Source organism: Wasmannia auropunctata, unplaced genomic scaffold, assembly GCF_000956235.1.
Source record: "Wasmannia auropunctata unplaced genomic scaffold, wasmannia.A_1.0 LD336050.1, whole genome shotgun sequence".
In the NCBI taxonomy this organism is placed as follows: Eukaryota; Metazoa; Arthropoda; class Insecta; order Hymenoptera; family Formicidae; genus Wasmannia; species Wasmannia auropunctata.
Window position 1 is genome coordinate 1142846 of NW_012026840.1, and position 19590 is coordinate 1162435.

General features: G+C 42.8%; 1 protein-coding gene across 1 annotated transcript in view; it reads left to right on the forward strand.

Annotated features, from left to right (window-relative positions):
- Positions 1 to 19590, forward strand: part of LOC105451562 — a 246107-nt gene that overhangs the window by 40578 nt on the left and 185939 nt on the right. Inside the window, exon 2 of the mRNA XM_011692085.1 lies at positions 11263 to 11585. Coding sequence (XP_011690387.1) covers positions 11453 to 11585 — 133 coding nt within the window. The 5' untranslated portion in view covers positions 11263 to 11452. The remainder of the gene's footprint in view (positions 1 to 11262; positions 11586 to 19590) is intronic.

Here is a 19590-nt window from a genome sequence, read left to right on the forward strand (position 1 = left end):
CTGCGAATCGATATCCGATACGGGGAGGGGGGGGAGGGGATCGCCGCACCGGGGAGACCTGTAACCAGACCGCACGTAATATTTTCCTTCGAAATAGATTCTCTACGAAACATATATTCGTTCGTTACGTCAAAATGCTTATCCCACAGCGTATTGACACAAATGCGACCCCTCTCTTTATTTTCGCTCCCGCGAAATGTTATTTAGCTGTCTCTGAGAAACCATCTCGTATAATAATTGTAATCCAGCCAAAATGATGACATCATATTATGCGCGCACGCTCTTCGCTTAATACGCGCAATTTATCATTCCATAAAGCGGAATAATGCTCGTACAACTTCCGTGTAATTACTTCATTCATCCCCCGCGGCTAAAAGTTCACAATGGCTTCTTGCCGAGCGATACTCGAAATACTTTAATGACTGAGGTAGTTAGAACCGCGAGAGACAGCTTCTCCACACCACTCGTATCGATTGCTCCGTGACGAAAAACGAGGAGGGTATTTACGGAAGGGTATTTGTCCCTCGAGAAATTTCGGGAAGGGATTTTTATACGAGGGAGGGGGGGAAGAGAAGGAGGAGGGCCGTTACCGTTTTTGCGACGAGCGAAGTTACCGATCTGATAACAAATGGAGGAGAATCCCGATCCTTTTTCCGGGTTGTCACACCGCGCGTACGTACACCATCCAACGCGTGTACGTGCACTTGTATGGATCACGAGCGGGGGGGGGGGGATATATAGATCGGAAGCAGTAGGGACCCTTGGAGTCCTTGGCTCCGCAGTGGAATTCGATTAAACTGGCTGCACGAGGCGTTCGAGTTTCTTAGTCGAATTGGAAGATTCCACGAGCTCTTCGGACGACAAAGCGTCGCGGCGAGAAACTCTCGTGGAAAACGCTCGTTCGTTCTTTCGTCTAAGCCGTCGCCGCAGCGCTTTCCGTGACTTCGTCCGGTTCTTAACCGGGCGGCCAGCTCGTTGGCCAATTAGAAAAAACTTTGACCGCGGAGAACGGGATTACTTTGATCCCGTGCAGGAACTATGGCCGACGGTACGGACACCGATTGTGTTATACCTCCCTTCAGCGTCGCGTCTTGGGATTATAAACTTAAACCCCTGTCGGATTTTAGGAGATATGTAATGTCAACTCGCGCGCGCTATCAGCACTTAAAAACGATTGCTCTCTTTCTCTCTCTCTCTCTTTCTCCCGAAGTTCCCGTTCGCGCCGTGTTCCAGAATTCCGTGTTCGTAAATCAGATTTTTCATAAGTTAGATCAGTTTCACCGATAACACGTACCTCGGAGATCGTCGCGGAAATGAGCGCGATTTCCCTCGGTATCTTTTATACTTAATCGCGGCAATTATCTTTTATATACCTTGAGAAAAATCGCGCAAATTTTGTAGATCTGGATGCTAGATTACGCGCGAGCGGCGCGCGACCTGAGGTACATTCTCGCCAAACGAGACCGCGCGGATGCGAATGTATACACGACCCTGGTTCATTGAAACATTCAAACGGCCCGGAGAAACGCGGCTGAAATCGCGTGCAAAGCCGCGGCCGCGGCTATGAAAAAGGTTTACGACTGCTGAAATTCCGCGACCATCGCGTATATATATGTATATATAGATACTGTGCGTCTGCGTTATGCCCGGATAGTGGAGTGGCTAAAAATATAGTAGATATACCGCGGGCGCGCATTGTGCCACCGGTCTTTCGCGCCCCGCGATCCTTGCCCATTTATTTGATATACGCGGCGGGACAAAAGGTGGGGTAATGATCCGATGCTGGGCGCTTCGTACCTGCCACGAGCAAAAGGAAAGGCGAAACTCGCGGCGGAGATTTACGCCTATTTTCGCGACCGGCCGGATATATTTTTTTTTTTTACAAAGCGCGCTTCGCGCAAGTGAATATCGCGACACGGCCCGATACGATAGAAATCCGCCCTTTCTCCTGTAGTATATTTATAGCACGGTCGCGTCTTTAATTAAATTGAAAAATTACTGGCAACGAGCGAGGAAGAGGCTCTCGCGTGTACTAATCCCTTGATGCAACTGCATAAACGAGATCTACGATGTGTATACGCAACGAAGGAACGTTTATTAAAAGCAGCGAATATCCTCTAGTCCCTCCATAGTATTGATATATAGCGTTTATTCTATTCGTGCTATCAGATTGCAAAGCTCTGCAGTCTTGCGAAAGAGATGCATTCACTTAACGCTTTAAACTGGAAGTTTAACGGAATAATTATTTATCGTTGTAATAATACGATTTTAAATAATAGTTGCATTTACGTACTCAATTTGTAATTTAATGTTGAAAGATAAAACGTGCGTTTAATGTATCATTCGTTTATGTATATTTATGTATATTTATAATAACTCTCTTAATCGTATATATGCAAATTAATTGCTATAAGTGAACGTCGGCGATCGTATAATCGTCTTTTTATTGCGATGAAATCTTTCTTGATTAAAATCGAATTTTACATGATGTATATTAGTATCTCTCGGTCGACACTCATTATTCATCTTGTCTCGTTTCGATCCCGTTCCGGACTCGAAACTGATCAATAGGTATAGCTGTCTGCACCGAATGATTTAGATTCAGGCTTCATTATTACGTATATATCTCGCGAAACTGCAGTACACCCCGTTATCGATACGTGTCTGCGCCAAACCGCGTACGAGCGATCGCTCTCGCGCGCGCATCCGCCGCGGCCGCGGCGCGGAGGAAACGAAAGTTTAATCCTTCGGCAAGGAGTTTCCACGTATATATATATACAAACAGCAGCCGGCGGGAAAGGCTCGATTAATCATATAAGCAACTTTTGCCGCAGTTCTCGAACGAGACGGCGGCGGGCGCGGCGCGCTCGGGAGGAGCGGTGGTGATGCGATGGCGAAAGCTGCCGCGCGCACAACGAGTGGGGCATGCCGAGGGGTCAAAAGGGGAGGCCAGGGTGGAAAACGGTGGCTGCGAAACGGGTGCTCCGTTCGAAATTGTCACGATGATAAATCGCGTCGGTATCGTATATCTTGGTGGCGCGTCTCCAAGCACTTGCACACACGGTCGAAACTATATTTTTCCCGGATACGGATACGCGCGAAAATACGGGGGGGGGAGGGAGGGGGGGCTACGTGTGGGAAGTAGAGCGTGAGAAGGATGGTGGGAGAGGAAGGGGTACGGGTACAAGCCATAGATACGTGCATTTGTAGATTTCAACGCGTGCTCATCGAGAGAACGCATGCCGCAACTTTGTCATGCTGCACACTCGGGGAACAATGCCCGGCGCTATGCACCGCGGGAGAAAGCATAGATCCACGATCAAGCATCCGAGAGCAAACCCGAGAGCGAATGTTGAAATATCTTCGTCCGGGAGTACAAAGCATTTTTTATTGGGGGTTCGAGATTTACATGGTGAAATTTGTAAAACGTTACTCTCAAAGGGCGAATTAAGAGATTTGCTGATAATTTAAATTAGAGTTGGAATTGATAACGTTTTTATATTAAATATTTAGAATACGTTGATACTGAGAAAATATAACATTATTTGTAAGAAATAGCGTATTCTCTTTATTTAACGTATATTGTAACATATTTTATTAATTTATATATATAGGTATATATATAAATGTTTTTTTAATAAGTATATCATCTTATATTAGTGACTTATCTATTTGACCGTGTAAATAATTCCTTTCCATAAGGAAGATAAAATGATTTATGAAAGATGCAGGGAGTGCAATTAATAAAAAAAATTATTCATATTATTTTTATATGGATGACGATAAACAACTTCGTAAGTTGACACAGGAAAGCAACTGAAATAAGACAGGATAAGTGATAAAATAGCGACACGGAAACGGGTACAATATATTATTTATTCACTTATATATGTATATGTATCTGTTCGAAATCCGAATTCAAAATATTAGAGAGGAGAGAAGAATCGCGAGATAACCATTTCGCTACTGTATTGCCACGATTCGAGGCAGACTTTACATTTTCCTCTCCTTACCTTCGTTGTAAAACATCGCGTTCTTGGCAACGTAGACGGAGATAATAATTATCAATACTCCGAATTCCTCCGAAACGTAGATATACTCCTATGTCGGAAAGTAAGATCTACATAAAATACGAGACTGCGAGGGGCATAAAACAGCGTTAAAATTTCTTTTCCGTATAGCGAACTTAAAGAAGATATTCAAGAGGGAATATGCATTTTTCTTTGTAATGGAGTTACTTCAAAAAGTGTATATGCGTTTTTGTTGCTACATTCAAAAATATCTCTTCCATTGAAGTATCTTATGCGATACTTGCTACTGTTTGATCGAGCGTGATATTAAATTAATTTAAGAAGTTCTTTCAAGACTTTTTTTCTCAAGATTTAATTTAGAGATTCGATTATAACACACCTCGCGCTCGCGAATAAACATCGCTTCGGTAAACACGTACGAGACGTTCTCTATCCTTTCGGTAGCTAGTTCGAAGTTCTACTCCGGCAAACAACGCGGCGTTACGTTTGCCGTAGTTGTTGGAGTGAAAAACAAATATTGTCTGGTGCTTGGACTAGCACGAGGCAGCGCTGCGACATTTCGGACGGAGGTTGCTCGCTGCTGCGGAACGAACGTGTCATTATCCTTAGTCGCTAAGCTCCATTAGAAACTAAATGCACCGCGTTCCGGCTGGCAAACATTGGGACCACTGCGAGAAACCTGACTGATTATGGAGACGCCTAGTAATTGTGACCAGTCGATGTGTTCTCTGGAACGGCGAAGAAAAAGTTATCGGGCAATAAAACTCGAGAGAGAGAGAGAGAGAGGAGGGGGGGAGGGAGGGAGGGAGAGAGAGAGAGAGATAGGAGGAGAAGAAACGATAAATCCGTCGATTGATATTTTTAATGACGACAAAATTAAAAGTGTGATCAATCTTAAATATCTTAAAAGTTTCTCGAAAGAGGTTTCTTACAGTTTTTAATCGGAACGGAGTGCACGCATTTATCTGGCGGTAACAACAGTTTCCACAAATACTGACGTTTGAATACGACGCGATTACAACCGTAAATAGGAGGCATCAACGACGTTTAATGTGTGTTTCTGCGAAACAGCGAGTACAACTTGAGTACATCCTGAGAAGCGCTTGTGGAACTGCAGTATAGCGCGACATTCGCTACAGAATTCACGCTCGGTCTGACCTGAATATTAATGCTCGATGCATATATCTTTATCATACAGTCTTATCCAAGAATATATCTTCCAACTATAACAGCAAACCGCAACCAAAGCCGCAAGCACGGCTGCTTCTACTTTACATATTTCAACAAATACTAGCGGAATATGTTTTCTCGATAAGTTCACAAATTCACGAACGAATTGCCGTGCAATTTTTCTGGACACAAATTATTGAACTATATAAGCGTAGAAAACTTATAAGCACATATAATAATATTGGTTTAAATCATTTTATATACACTCGACAGCAAAATTAAAGCATCACCCATTCTGATCACTAAAAATAGGCAAATTTTAAGAGAGTGTAACTTCGTAAAAAATGATCGTATCGGAATGATCAAAAAAGCATTTTAAAGCTTAAAGTCTCTACTTTCGACATCCATAATTCATTAAATTACTTACTGATTCTTTACAAAGCTGCACGGATGCAAATGGAGATGCATCAAATATAAAAATTTTTTATCAAGTTTGCAAAATTCCAAAAAATAAAATAAAAATCGCACGCAAATGAGGTTTACAGCGTTCGAAAAAGTGAATCTTTAGCTTTAATTGGAGCACTCGACCAGCATTGTGCGATTTTTTTCACCGAGTTATTCAACATTGAAATAAAAATGACCATTTTTGCTTCAATGTTGAATAACTCGGTGAAAAAAATCGCACAATGCTGGTCGAGTGCTCCAATTAAAGCTAAAGATTCACTTTTTCGAACGCTGTAAACCTCATTTGCGTGCGATTTTTATTTTACTTTTTGGAACTTCGCAAACTTGATAAAAAATTTTTAGATTTGATGCATCTCCATTTGCATCCGTGCAGCTTTGTAAAAAATCAGTAAGTAATTTAATGAATTATGGATGTCGAAAGTAGAGACTTTAAGCTTTGAAATGCTTTTTTGATCATTCCGATACAATCATTTTTGACGAAGTTACACTCTCTTGAAATTTGCCTATTTTTAGTGATCAGAATGGGTGATGCTTTAATTTTGCTGTCGAGTGTATATATGTAAATATAATATATATAATATATAATTAATTATAGATCAAAATTCAAATTGTTTAGTTTCTATCTTCCACACGTTGCAATAAAATTTTATATAACAATTACGGCGATTTTGTTACTCGGTATAATCATTATATATTCGTTAATCTTAGTGTGACGCGTGAATGACTTTGCTCGTTAGTTTGGAAATTACAGCCAGAGTACCCTGCAAGAAAGGTCACTTCGAGTTGTTTGATCGGCGGGATGGATGGTCAGATGATTAATTATACTACGAAACGCACAGTCATCTACAGCCACAGACAATCGGGAGCCGTGATTGTGGATGGGCTAAGATACATTCTGATGCGTAATTAATCGATATTCGGTCTAATTGATGCCTAACTCGATTAATAATTATGACGGTTCGTCGCGCATTCAATAGCCGTGCGCATATATCGGAGATCACCGAAAATTATCATCTCAATTGTTATTGTCCTTAACGTTTTAAGATATTATAACGAAAAATTATTACTATACAACATCTAATCATTTTACTCTCATGTATAGTAATATATACGGATTATAAATTCATTATTCACGCCTCTGGTTTAATGCGAATTTTCGCAAAAGGTAGGAAATATATTTGGTGCTATCAAAGGCATACCTCTGGGAGAGGAGCGTATAACATTTTCACACAACCGTTATATATTATTTATACTTTGGCAACCCTTTCAAGTCGAGGATGATTGAGTCCTGCATAATTCTTTTCGCCTTATCAAATGAAAATTTAATGAACATTAAATTAAATAGGCAGTGCGGGAGGGGGGGGGCTAATAACTCCGCAAGAGATAGCGCTCCTTTAATTAAGTCTGGGCCAAAGAACATGTGCTTCACCTTGAAACGAAAACGGCGCGCGCGCGCGCGCGCGCTGCAGCACTTGTGGAGATGGACGCGGAAAACGCGGTTGCAGGCTAATTTGCGGCGGTGCTAAACGAGGAGTTGCTGGGGCATCAAGAAACAGGGCTAGACAAAGGGTGAGGAAAGGAGGAAGGGACAGAGAGAGAGAGAGAGAGAGAGAGAGAGAGAGAGAGAGAGGGAGGGAGGGAGAGAGAGAGAGGAAACGAGGCAAACTCCAGACACACGGCGTGAACTCGCGTGAACTGCGCCCTGAGTAATTATCTTTGCAACGAGAAATGTTATTTACTCGTACCTGTTTGCCTGTTCGGACATTTGATCTTCCCTATGGAGAACCTGGCCATTTACTCGGCATGAACATTAAACATTTTACTGTCTCGTCTCGTCATGGCAACGCGCGAAAGATGCACGATTATAACTATCAAAGCATCTATTTCTACTTATTCGCGTATATAAAGCGAAGCGTAATAATTAACTGAGAACGGGAGACAATTCGGATAGAAAACATTTCCGAGCGGGCAGCAAATTGCAGATTGCAAGACCAGGGAGAGGTATAGAAAGACCAGCGGGTGAGGGGGGAGGGGGGAGAGGGAAAAAAGAAATGAGACACAGGGCTGATCCGGCCTTTGTGTCGTTGACATTCTGGTAACCCCGCTGATTCTCCTTCCATCGAAAGCCAGCTCTTTTACCGTTAGGTCGGTTTTATCAAACGGAACTAGCCATAATTGCATGGCACAATCACAAGCCACTTGCGGCTTTCTCTTTCGCTCTTTCATCGGCCGACTGCCGAGTTACATGTTTCTCCTTCTATTTCGGTCACCGGTCCCCCCGGCCCAATCAGCACCTGGATTAAATTAACTGCATCGGCACCTTTTGGATGGACCTGTTCATATAGTCGATAGTCGTTCCGATGGAGATTGCTAAAAAAAAAAAAGAAGAAGAAGAATAAAAAAGGGAGTCCTTTTGGAAGGGGAAGCACTTGACACGATTACGACGGAGGCGTTCGATGGAAGCGATGAGTTATAATTGGAGGATTATATGCAAGAAGGCGATTAAATGAGATGGCTGTTGAATGCGAGATCGGCGGTATGAAATAGCTAAAAAAAAAACCGCTATTACAGACAGATTGATATTGCTGCGAGAATGTATAGTTTAGTTCATAGGAATAAAAATATCATTTGTCTCTGTATAGCAGCAGTGAAAAGAAAAAAATAATTGGAAGCGCGACAATAGAGTTACGCCACAATAAACATAACTGTATCACAAAAATGTCGCAGTAGATGAAGTCAGCGTCTGGCCAGACCACGCAATCACTTCTGTCTATTTTGGCGAAAAAGAAGGTAATTATTTATTGCCCAGTGTTTCCCTCTTGTTTCATTTCTATACGTGCGGTGCAAAAAGAGACGTAAGAGACAAAGGAAAGAGAGGGAATTTTTCGTCCAGACAAATGAATGTCGGATGAAGAAAAAGGAAGACCGTAAAATGCTGTTATTTACGCGAGTTGAGTTTATACACTTGAGAGAAACGTCCTTAACGGAGTTACTTTCTTTGCCCTGAAATGATACGACGGCGAAAGTTGCTCTCTACTTTGAACGTGATCGTAGACCGGAAAATGCTACGGTGCAGGAAAGTGTTCAGGAATCTCGGTTAAAGCAGTGTTAAGAGCAGTTAAGAAGATAGCGCGAGCTAATAAGGCGGACGAGCGATAAGTGCATAGAAAGGAGGAAAGAGAGAGAGAGAGAGAGAGAAAGAGAGAAGATCGACCAGATAGTCCCTGCAGCCTAAGCACCCGATCGTCCACCGATGTGCTATATATGAGCAAGTGCACAAAGGTCGTCCTCGCATGAACGCCGAGTGGCTTTTCATAACTGCTGTGGACAAGTTCGTGCAGGTAAAACCAATGGCGACAGATAACGACGAGTGAGTAACACTCGGCGGCAGAACGACGGGATTCTCTTCGGCTTGCTTGTCACATTATGAACGACTGAATCGTCGGCCCTCCCCGCTTCGCGCCCCGCTTTGGCGTCACCGTAATGGGGTCGTCATCCCCTTCGGCCTTCTAAGTTCTCGCCAGCGACCTCGTGAAACATTATGAGAGGGGAGGGGAGGGGGGAACCATGACCTCCGACTTATGCACCGCTCGTCGCCTCGATGGAGATACGCTAACGAGACATCGACGACATTTCCAAGCAGATGAAAATGCAAATGCTCGGCGCAACTGAGTCCTAGAAACTATGCGATCTCTCTCTCTCTCTCTCTCTCTCTCTCTCTTCTCGTTTCTCGGCGCGATATGAATTTCATTCCGATTGAGACGTGACGGAAATTAAAGTAACCGCGTAAGATAATTATTATGACTGTCATGTTCTTACATTTTACATTCAGATAAATTAGATAATAATTGATAAAACTTGTGTGTAGGAGAAGCTTTTCATTTGATATCATTTTTAAGTTTTTAAATAGACATTTTGCTTTTCTTCTTTTTATATCTCTTTTTTGGAAACTAAGTACTTTAAAAAATTCTGTATTAATATTGTTCTTGTTGCATTTATAAACAATCGTCAATTGGAGTGGCGTATTATTTTAAAAAATATATTTCCGCGAACAACCGATCCTACATGTTAACATATATATTTTACATATATATGTGTATACAATTTACCAATTAATTCAAAATGGTTTTCTGTCTAAATAATATTACTGCATTTATGTTCTATGTATATGCAAATTGTTTTGAATGTTGAATTTTTGTTTTCTTCTATCGAAATAAAAATTCTGCATGATGACAGATTTTACGAACAAGCGGCAAATATATAAATTTAGAAAAGCCGCTTTGGCAGTCAGTGCAAATCTGAGGAAAGTAGGTTCTATAATAATAATCTCCCTTAGTCTTGGAATTTTCCGCGAGAGTCCTTTGAAACCTATGTGTCCGTGCTTCATCTCTTAATGATCATCCGTCAAAGGGACCTTTCTAATGAAATATTTTGCTATTTTGTTGCAGGCGGGATCCCGTATCGACGGAAAAAAGCTTTTTGATCTGGGCAAAGTCATTGAAGGATTTACGAAGGCGCAAGACGTAAAAGTCTACACGAGCGAGAGAGAGAGAGAGAGAGAGTCTAATTTCGCTTGGAAGTGAGGAAGACCGGAGTCCGGTAGATCCGAGAGAGGAAAAGGAAAAAAAGAAGGCGGAAAATGGTGGAAACGGTCTGGCACATGTTACGAGCGTAAAAGGAGGAAGGGTAGCGAGAAGAGAGCGAGCAGCGAGAGAGTAGGAAGGCCGTTACTCTCGCGATCGCCGTCGGTAGAGGCGATGATTGTGTCTTCATGTTATACCCGAAGGAACGGAGTAATACGTTCCGAGAAGAAGGAGCGTGAAGTATAGGGTGCATAAATCAGGACTCGCACAGAAATGAAGATTCTGTCCGGGAAGAGGAATAACGGTAGCGAGAGTGCAAAATTTTACGTGACATAAAGCCCTTTCGCTCAGTGGCACGGAAAAAAGTGCGCGTCTGATGATAAACAAACGGGGCGCACCGCTCTGTCCCTTAATTCTAAATTTCCATATCTGTCGCTAACGGCGGTATACTATAGTATATGTATGTTAAGCGCCAATACGTGTCGAGCACCAATTAGAACGGAGGGGCGCGTGATCGCGCTTAATTAATTAATTTCGCCGCCTCGTCAGTCGATTATGTCGTACCGTCGCACTCGACCGTGACCCAGAATTCGCAAGATTAATTACTCGCGCGAACCGAGTATAGAAACGCCTCATTCTTTCCGTTCAATCACCCGGAGCACGTCACGATCGTGCCTTCCTATATTCGGGTCCTCAAAATTTTTAATATCGCCGTTGAATCCTCGTTCCTCCGACAAGATCCATTCGCATGTCGATCCCTCCGATTAATACGCGCGGACCTTCCTTTAATGAAATTCCCTCTTTTGAGAACACTTAGATTGAAATTCGCGTATAAATATTATGCGTGTAGAAATATCACGCAGCGGGCGTATTTTTGTAATTTCCTTCGAGCTCTCTCATCCGTCGTCGGGCGGCTCCAGATCGCAGTGTTATGAAAATACCAGCTATTAGACGACGACGGGGATAAAACGACGGCGGCGGTGGTATATCGAGAGTTTCGTTCGATTGCGTAGATATTCAACGGTCGTGACGTATTGTTGTGCGCCCGCGCTCGGACGGAAAAAAAAGAGGAGGAAAAAGAGGAACGTGCGGAAGGAACGAGCGTGCAGCGGAACAAAAAACGCAGTGAGGGGGTAGCGGAGGCATGTCGGAGAAGATGATATCGAGGCGGAGAACTGATTGAAACGAGAAAGAGAGAAAAAAATGACAACTATCGAAGCCGTTAGTGAGATGAGTGCGGTACGCCGGGCGGTATGGTTCAGCGCGGTGCTATTCGCAGCGACTCCCTTGGCCTACACTCAAGTAACATGGACGCCGATCTACGTGGGAGGCTACAGTGAGTACAATTGTTATTCTATACGCTATATTATTGTTATTCTGTGCTGTTAGTGCGAGCGAAACGATGACAACGAAATAGGAAAGAAATTAGACTGTATTTGTGATAAAATTGGGTTACATATCTCTCTAGCTGCTCTTCCGCAGTTTTATACGTTTCACTTAAACATTTTCGGTGGAGCGCTTGTGAATGAAATGACTCGACTCTCGAAAAATATAAATATTATAATGAAATGTAACGTTAATGTTAAATTTGTTGGAGTTAAAATGTAATAATGTGTCAACTAGTTTCTTGCGCGCGTGACTTATTAATGTCATTTATCATCCCGCGTGATTTGTTCGCGGAACGTGCGATATTTTTGCAGTTGTCACGTACACTAATCTTCATTTTCATATGATAACGCATTATGATAAATTATGCTTCGGGCCGCGCTGCGCGTCGCAGCCTCGTTACGGGCTGAAAAAACATGTCAAAACGGGCGCACACGCGTTACTTCTTTTTTTTTTTTTTTACGCGACATATTTTCATTCGTCCGACGGAAAAGCGAAAAAGGAAGGAAAGGAGTGGCAGCAGTAAACGATGAAATATCGCGCAGCGTTATTTTTTCGCGTTTCTCCGAATCTTTTTTAACGACTCGAACTTTGGCAATCAGGGTTATAGCCGACGACGAACGGCGAGCGCGAAAGCGTGCTTCACGATAACCTGCACGAAGGATTGATAGTGTCAATTAACGAGCCACGGACTGGTTGAAAGTTCGCAAACGAGTACAATTAATGGCGCATCAGCTTTCTGCACGGCAATTGAGAAAAGAGACATCAAAGTGAAATGGACCCATCTAAAGTTGGGTAGAAGTCCTCAAACGCACGTTTTTATAATATTAACGGAATGAAATGTTAAAAGCTGCAATAATAATACTCCCTAAAATAATATAGAATAATAGATAATATAATATTTACTTTAATTAATTGATATATGTATATTGACTTAAAGTTTTTTTTTTAAAGAGATCGACAGCGTAATAAAATAGAAATTGAACATTAGATATTTTTCAAAGTATTTAATCTGATAATATTACTTGATATTACTTAAAAAAAAACGCTTTAAGGGGAAATTTTAATCGAAGGATAGTGGAACAAATTAGATGTTGCTGTGAGGATATGTTCTTTTAATGCAATCGTAAATTATTTTAATGATATTCTTCTGGAAAAATGAGTTCAGAATTTAATCTATTGCCCGCGTAACGAGAAGCGTCAAACCGGGAATGATGATAAATGCATAAAATACTCGCTTAAGAGAAAAGCAATCTCACGAGTATTCAGATCTCGACGGACATTAAATTTTTATAACCTGGGACATTTATCCGTTAATGCCGTCACTCCGCCTGATGGACGTCGCAATAATCGAATTATAGGAATGGTCCGTCACATAATTTATTAGACTGGACGGTTTTAATATAGTTTATTGTTAATTATCACCGTTGAAAGTTTAAATCGATAGCTATTACCCATCTATGTAGCATATATAGTTGTTTCGCTTTACGATCTCATAACTTTTGCGTATATTAATAAAATTGTATAGATGCTACGTTGATAAATAGATTGTGCGGTCTATAAACTCATTTAATGCGACGCGGGAGTATCGAATCGAGATACGGTATTGCATTGTCATACTTTCCTAAATATAATCGGATATATAAAATACGGCACTCATTTAAATGTGCTAACAAAATGGTTTTTGTATTATACCCGTGGAACATTTTACGTTATATTATTACAAATATTGTAAAGATCGCGAAATCGTGAAATGTCGACATGAAAATGGTCGACCGACTGTATTGGCTTGTCGATAGACAGTATTTTATCCTACATACCTCCGAGAGAAAACGCAGAGGATCTGGAATCGGTAACAATGTATCTACAGTGGGATCGAATTATCGCACACACAGAAAAACGATATTGCAAGAGGGTTTAGCCCAAGTAGAGTTTTTACCGAATGATCATTCGATCCACGTAGAACGGATTGAAAACCAATCACGCTTCGCTCCGTAGAAAGATATAGGGCCCCGGCTACCTGGAAATCAATCTGAAACGTGCCCGAAGTAACTCAATTTTCTCCAGTTATGTCTAAGGTTACCGTTGCAGGCCGCGTATAAGCTGATATGAGAAGGTGAGCGTCCTTGAGTTTGCAACTTCCGCGAAGTCTGATCGCAGTCTTAATCACTAGAACTTCATCGTGAGAAATTAAGCACTACCGTTCTACAACTCCCGACGTATCTTACCTTGTTTGTCTTAATGAACAAGTCTCAAAGTTGCGCCTTCCTTGCCTTTCCGAGATTTACTCGCTAACATTTGTAATAGGAAACACAACGAGCGATATCTCTAAAAATTGAAAACTAACATCCCAAGATTAGAGTTATCAGAGCCTACTAGGGAGTAGCTCTAACGTTGTGATATTTTAACGCTGGAAAATGTAGGATTTAACTCCTCTAGAGATATTAGTCATTATATTTCCACTTAGAAGAGAGAGAGATAGAGAGAGAATAATCCGTTATATCACGTTATGTTTCTGTTAACAAACACAAGTTCGGAGGAGCAACTTGCTATATAGAAGTGTACTCGGCACATAAGTTGCATAACGATGCAAATGTGATATACATTCACCGAGCCCGGAATGTCGGCCTTATTCAAAGTCCGAAGTATAGCGACGCACGGCATACCGTTATAGGAGAACTGAGAACCTACTATCGCGCGCCATTGTGGCGCATCAATCTTCTAGATCGTTACGCGTCCTCCGTCCATTTAGTAAGGTCCCTCCAGTTGGATCCCTGACTCCGCCGTAAGCGATGTCGTCGCGGTAACGACTGGGACTAGACAAGCGGATCCTTTAAAGCGCGATCCGGAGAACTGCGTGTAGATCCGCCGGAATAATTCAAGCCGCAAACATCATGCTCCGGTGATGGTGGGATCAGGCGGAGCGGGAACTCCGGGAGTGAGTTTGGGCGAAGGGGAAACGAAGTGGTGGAATATAGGATCGCCGCTGGAAGAGTCTCCTTTGCAGTTGGTTGTCGTCGGTGGCAGACTGTACTCTAATTAACGGCGGGTAACAAGGGTACCTGCGAGTGAGGGAGAGAGAAAGAGAGAGAGAGGAGGGGGAGGGGACAGAGAAAGGCAGAGAATCGTTGTAATAACTTGCGCCGTTGTGAAGCGATGATGGAAGAGGAGGAGGAAGGGAAGGAGAGATTGCATACAAAAGAGAGCGGCTGGCTGGAAGGATGGTGTATGAAAGGCGTGAGAGAGGAGCGATTCTCGAATCGGTATCTCAAGCGCGGCCCGTCTTAAAATGTTGTCGATTAATTAACACCCGAATATACCGGGCGCTTGCTGCTGTTTCTCGGTGTGGAAATTTCCAACTTTCGTGACGTGAAAAGGTTGAAACCCCCCGGTTGACGTCTCCGGGGTGAATATTGCGCGATATACTGAGAAAACTAACTACTGTAAGCAGAAATCGGAGATGGATAGTCTCTCCCACGTCGCGTTTAGTCGACATAAATGGGGCCGAAAGTCATTTGTCATGCGACTCCGCACGCCAGTTTGTACAGGTTACCAAATAGTAGACGCTTGATGAGAGAAATGAAGCTTCTTTAGAAATGAAGTTTTTTTTATCTGCGTAAAACATTTTCTCTCGCGATAAATTCTTTCTTTTTTACTCGGAAATTAGATACGTCATTTGAATAATAAAACGCCGAAAAAATTTTATTGTATTCAGTATATAATATCTATTTTTTTTCTTTATCTTTTGAATCTATATAAGTACGGAAAACGAGAAAAAAAGCGTTATAAAAAAAACAGATGCGCTTTATTCTTCGAATTTCGATGTGGCGCACCATAAAAAAACGGATCAGTGACGCGATATCTTGCGTACCACACAGCGCGTATATAGATGGCACGAAGAATGCATTGTGAGTCAGACATGCGTACTTAATTCACATATTACTCACACACGAGCTGTGTGAATACACGCAGCATGCTACCGGTTACGCGCACCTTGTCTCATTATTCGAACTTCAAAAGGATCATACTTCCATTGTGGCATAGCAGTAATTATATTCCTTTCATGCACCGTTATTATGTTACGTTCGTCATCTATGACGAACTGCTCTTTATAGCAGTAGGGTGATTGATGTTGTCTAAGCCAATATCCGTGATCGATAAATTATCCAATAATACTCGCCTCGTGAAAAAAAAAAAACGCGACGAGAGTGATTCACCGCGATTCCGAAGTGTCGGTTTGATTTAATCTCACAAGATACAATTGCTCAAGATGGCCCTTGAAAACGTTCTACTTCTTCGGAGTAGAGTTATCCACGTTATTCCTTGATGATGGACGAAGAAACGGATGGAACTTCTTTTACGCGCGCGTGTCCAACTTGGCGGATGAAGTCTCGGGGGGTTGTAAAAAAGACTTACGCTCGTAAAGCCGCGGCGAGATTCAAGTTCGAATGAACGCGAGTCGAATATCGCGATCAGTCTTCACGAGTCGCGGTCGACGATTCTCGAGTAAGGGCATACAGAAATCTTTCGTCATTTTCCCCTCTCCCCCCCCTACCCGCCATCTTTACCCTCTCGTTTCGCACCGTTTAATCTTATCACGCGCGCAATGCGGACTCGCGGGTGGTTCAAACTCGGCCGCTTACTACTTGCTGTCCCGAAGAGCAACTTCGTTCACGAGCCAAACTTCGGATCTCGCGCGCTTTTTATTGCTATGCTTTATTAACAAGACCACGGGAGCGTGTTACGCGACGCGAATTAATTACTTTGTGTTCGCGCCAAACTCTCTCTCTCTCTCTCTCTCTCGTTTCGTTTCTACAACGCGCGATAACAATGCGGCAATTTCTACTATGGTGGGTCAATCGTGTACGAGAAATGTATGTTAGAAGCGATTATTCGGACGACGGTGATAAATGATTTTATTGCAAAAGCGTTCGCGCTTAAAAACATATTCTTCACGACTGCCAGACGTCACTTCCTTCGTGATAAATGGCGAATATTGATGCCGTTCACACATATCCCAATATTTAAAAAATAACCGGATTATAAGAAATCCGATTATATTTTAAAAAATGTAGGGATTTTCTTGTGTGTGGTGTGTGTGGTGTGTGTGTGTGTGTGTGTGTTTGTGTGTGTGTGTGTGTGTGTATTAAACAACGTTGCTGTGAAAAAATACGGCATTGTACGAGCTATAAATGCGTATCCGTCGATATTGATTTATAAGTCAAAATGTAGCGTGTGCCGAGGGAGAACGTGACAATCTCGCGCCGTGTGCGTTTGAGGACGCACGAAGCAAGGCGGCAAAGGATGGTTATACGGAGTGCACGAAGGCGAAAACGTTTGCTTGGACGAGTAAACAGGGGCGATTCTGTTTGCTTTTCGAGGAGGTAGAGCACGTCTGGGCGTATGCGTGGAACGAGACGTCTCGTACCCTTTCTCTCCTCCCCCTCCCCTCCCCCGCCTCCCCGCGTATATACGCGTCTCTGCACGAATGACAATTCAATATTGATGCTAACCTTGCTTTCATAAGCGACTGCTGTCCACCAATTTGTGTGTTCACAACAATAAAACATGCTTCCAAACCCAGAAAGCGCTCTTTCAAAGTGAATTGTAAACTTCGCCCCGGACAACTTTGTTTTCCCGGTAGACGGATGTTCAGTTGATATTCCTCTCCGAGATTGTGTACCCTGGCTCCTTTATTTATTTATTAACTGGATTTCGCTCGAAATTTCGTTTCCTCTGTAATAAACCGCACTGCTGTTGGAAGCATTATTTAAATTATTTTATAATCTCTTCCGTATATTATTACACAAAGTGATAATTGAATCATATAGGAACAAATGTCCAGATATATAATAAGGTGAAATTTGATTTTACAAAGAAAAATTACATTCGCGATATCGATTTGTATATTTGTAACAAGTATTGTTTCAAGTATTTCGAGTATCGATTTACCGCGTGAATTTCCTGTCTCGAAGATCTCGCAATCAGCCAACAACGGCGCGAAGTCATCGTGAATGCTGCATCGCGAGTGCTGCACCGCTGAATCGTTCAATAGGGGAGCAGCTGTAAAAAGGTACCGCATAATGAGAAAAGGGGTCTCCGGGTTCTCCGTCGATCTTGCAATCGCGGGCACGGCGCATTGTTACACAACGCGCATCGGGACCGCATCGCGGGCGAGCGAACTTGAAAAGCCACCTGCGCGCGCGGCGCGGCGGTGTGCAGGTGCATTGTAATTTCATAGTCTTCGAGAGCCCCTTCTTCTCCTATTCTCCTCCTGCCACCCGGGTGCACCGCGCTGTTTCCCGCCCGGACGACGGACCGTCGGGCAAACTGTAATCCTGTTTTCTAAATGTAACCCAACTTCGGCGAACATGTGTATGTCCGACCGCAAGCACTGTTCGACAATTTGTCTCCGCGCTCGACGCTTCGCCGCACTCCTCTCTCTCTCTCTCTCTCTCTCTCTGTCTCTTCGGTAACTCTCTTTGCCGTCCCTCTCGACCTCCTAACTGTATTCTCCTTCTCGCGCGTTCGGTGTCTTTTCCAAGAGGGGAGGGATGCACAAAGGTCCCTCGCCCCCCCCCCCCCGTGTGAGAAACTACATTTTCTTCGATACTTGTGCGTGTGCGTACGTAAATGTATACGCATTAAGACAGCTAGTAGGCAACGCGCGCGCACGTGTTCGTAGCTCCATGTGTGTGCATACGATGCTCATGCGTGCCAGGGTAATGTAGGGTAATGTAAGGTAATGTAGGCTACATAGAGTACATAGAGAGCAGTTGTCTGTGTATACATGGCGCGACTGCAAGTGTGCACGGGGGTCCGTTGCGCATTCAGGTTTTTGGATGCAGTTTAACGCTCCGCTCGATCTTCGACTAGTAACTTCCGCGAGAAATTCACCCGATGTTGCTCTTCGAAATTTGCGCCGAAGATTATCGAACTACGATAAACCTTAACCACCGCGGTTACACTAACCGGTCCTACTCGTATAGCTGATTCCCTTGCGTCTCGTACAAAGCACAGTTTCTCAGTTGAAACTGCCGTTTCTTGCCAGTGAATCGTCTGTCTAATTTTAATTGTTTTTGCATAATTTTAGTAATCCTATTTTAAGTAATGAACGGAAATAATGGATTGTTATCTCTGTTATCATTGCGTATACGCGCGATTATCAAGTAATGTAATATAATATTATTATTATCTTTGTTATTATTACGACAGCATGTAAATATATTAAGAAATCGAATATGAAATATCAATTTGTTTATGAGGGATTTAATAATACCGAAATATATTCTCGGCAATGTAACAGCAGAGAGGTATACATCGTTCGCTAATGACATGCACACACTTCTGTCCGTCGTTTTCATTGAGATTATCCCCCCAGGTGAATTATCCGTCTATTATAACTGGCAATATTTATCATTTTATATTCCTGAGAAGAATCGTTGAATTATATATCGTCAGATTTATTAAGCCGTGCACGTAGACACGTGGAGTTTGCTCGACAAACGATCAACGTTATACGTACCGTCGAAATTCAAATTTCTCCATTCGAGTCACTCGTCATCGCCCAACGAAGCTCGTAACATAGCAGTTTGGCAAGAACAATTAACCTCGGGCTGATGGCATTTAGCAATACCAGTCTAATTCAACCGTCGTCAGATCTCGCATACCGTCCCCTCATCCAACTCGTATATCTGACAATCGATTCCTGTTAATCCATTCCGCGCAGCGCGCACAATCACCGATCTCGTTGCACCGGAATGTTTTATACGGACCTTTGTTCGCAAATTCACGAGTAAGCGACGGTGGAAAAATCGATCTTCTTTCTTCCCTGCGCCGGCGGATACGAGTCCCGTTGAAATTCGATAGCAGACTCGTATACAACATTGTCGAATCAGCATATTTTCGACTCGGTATATATATTTTCACGATGGCGCTCTCTCTCTCTCTTTCTC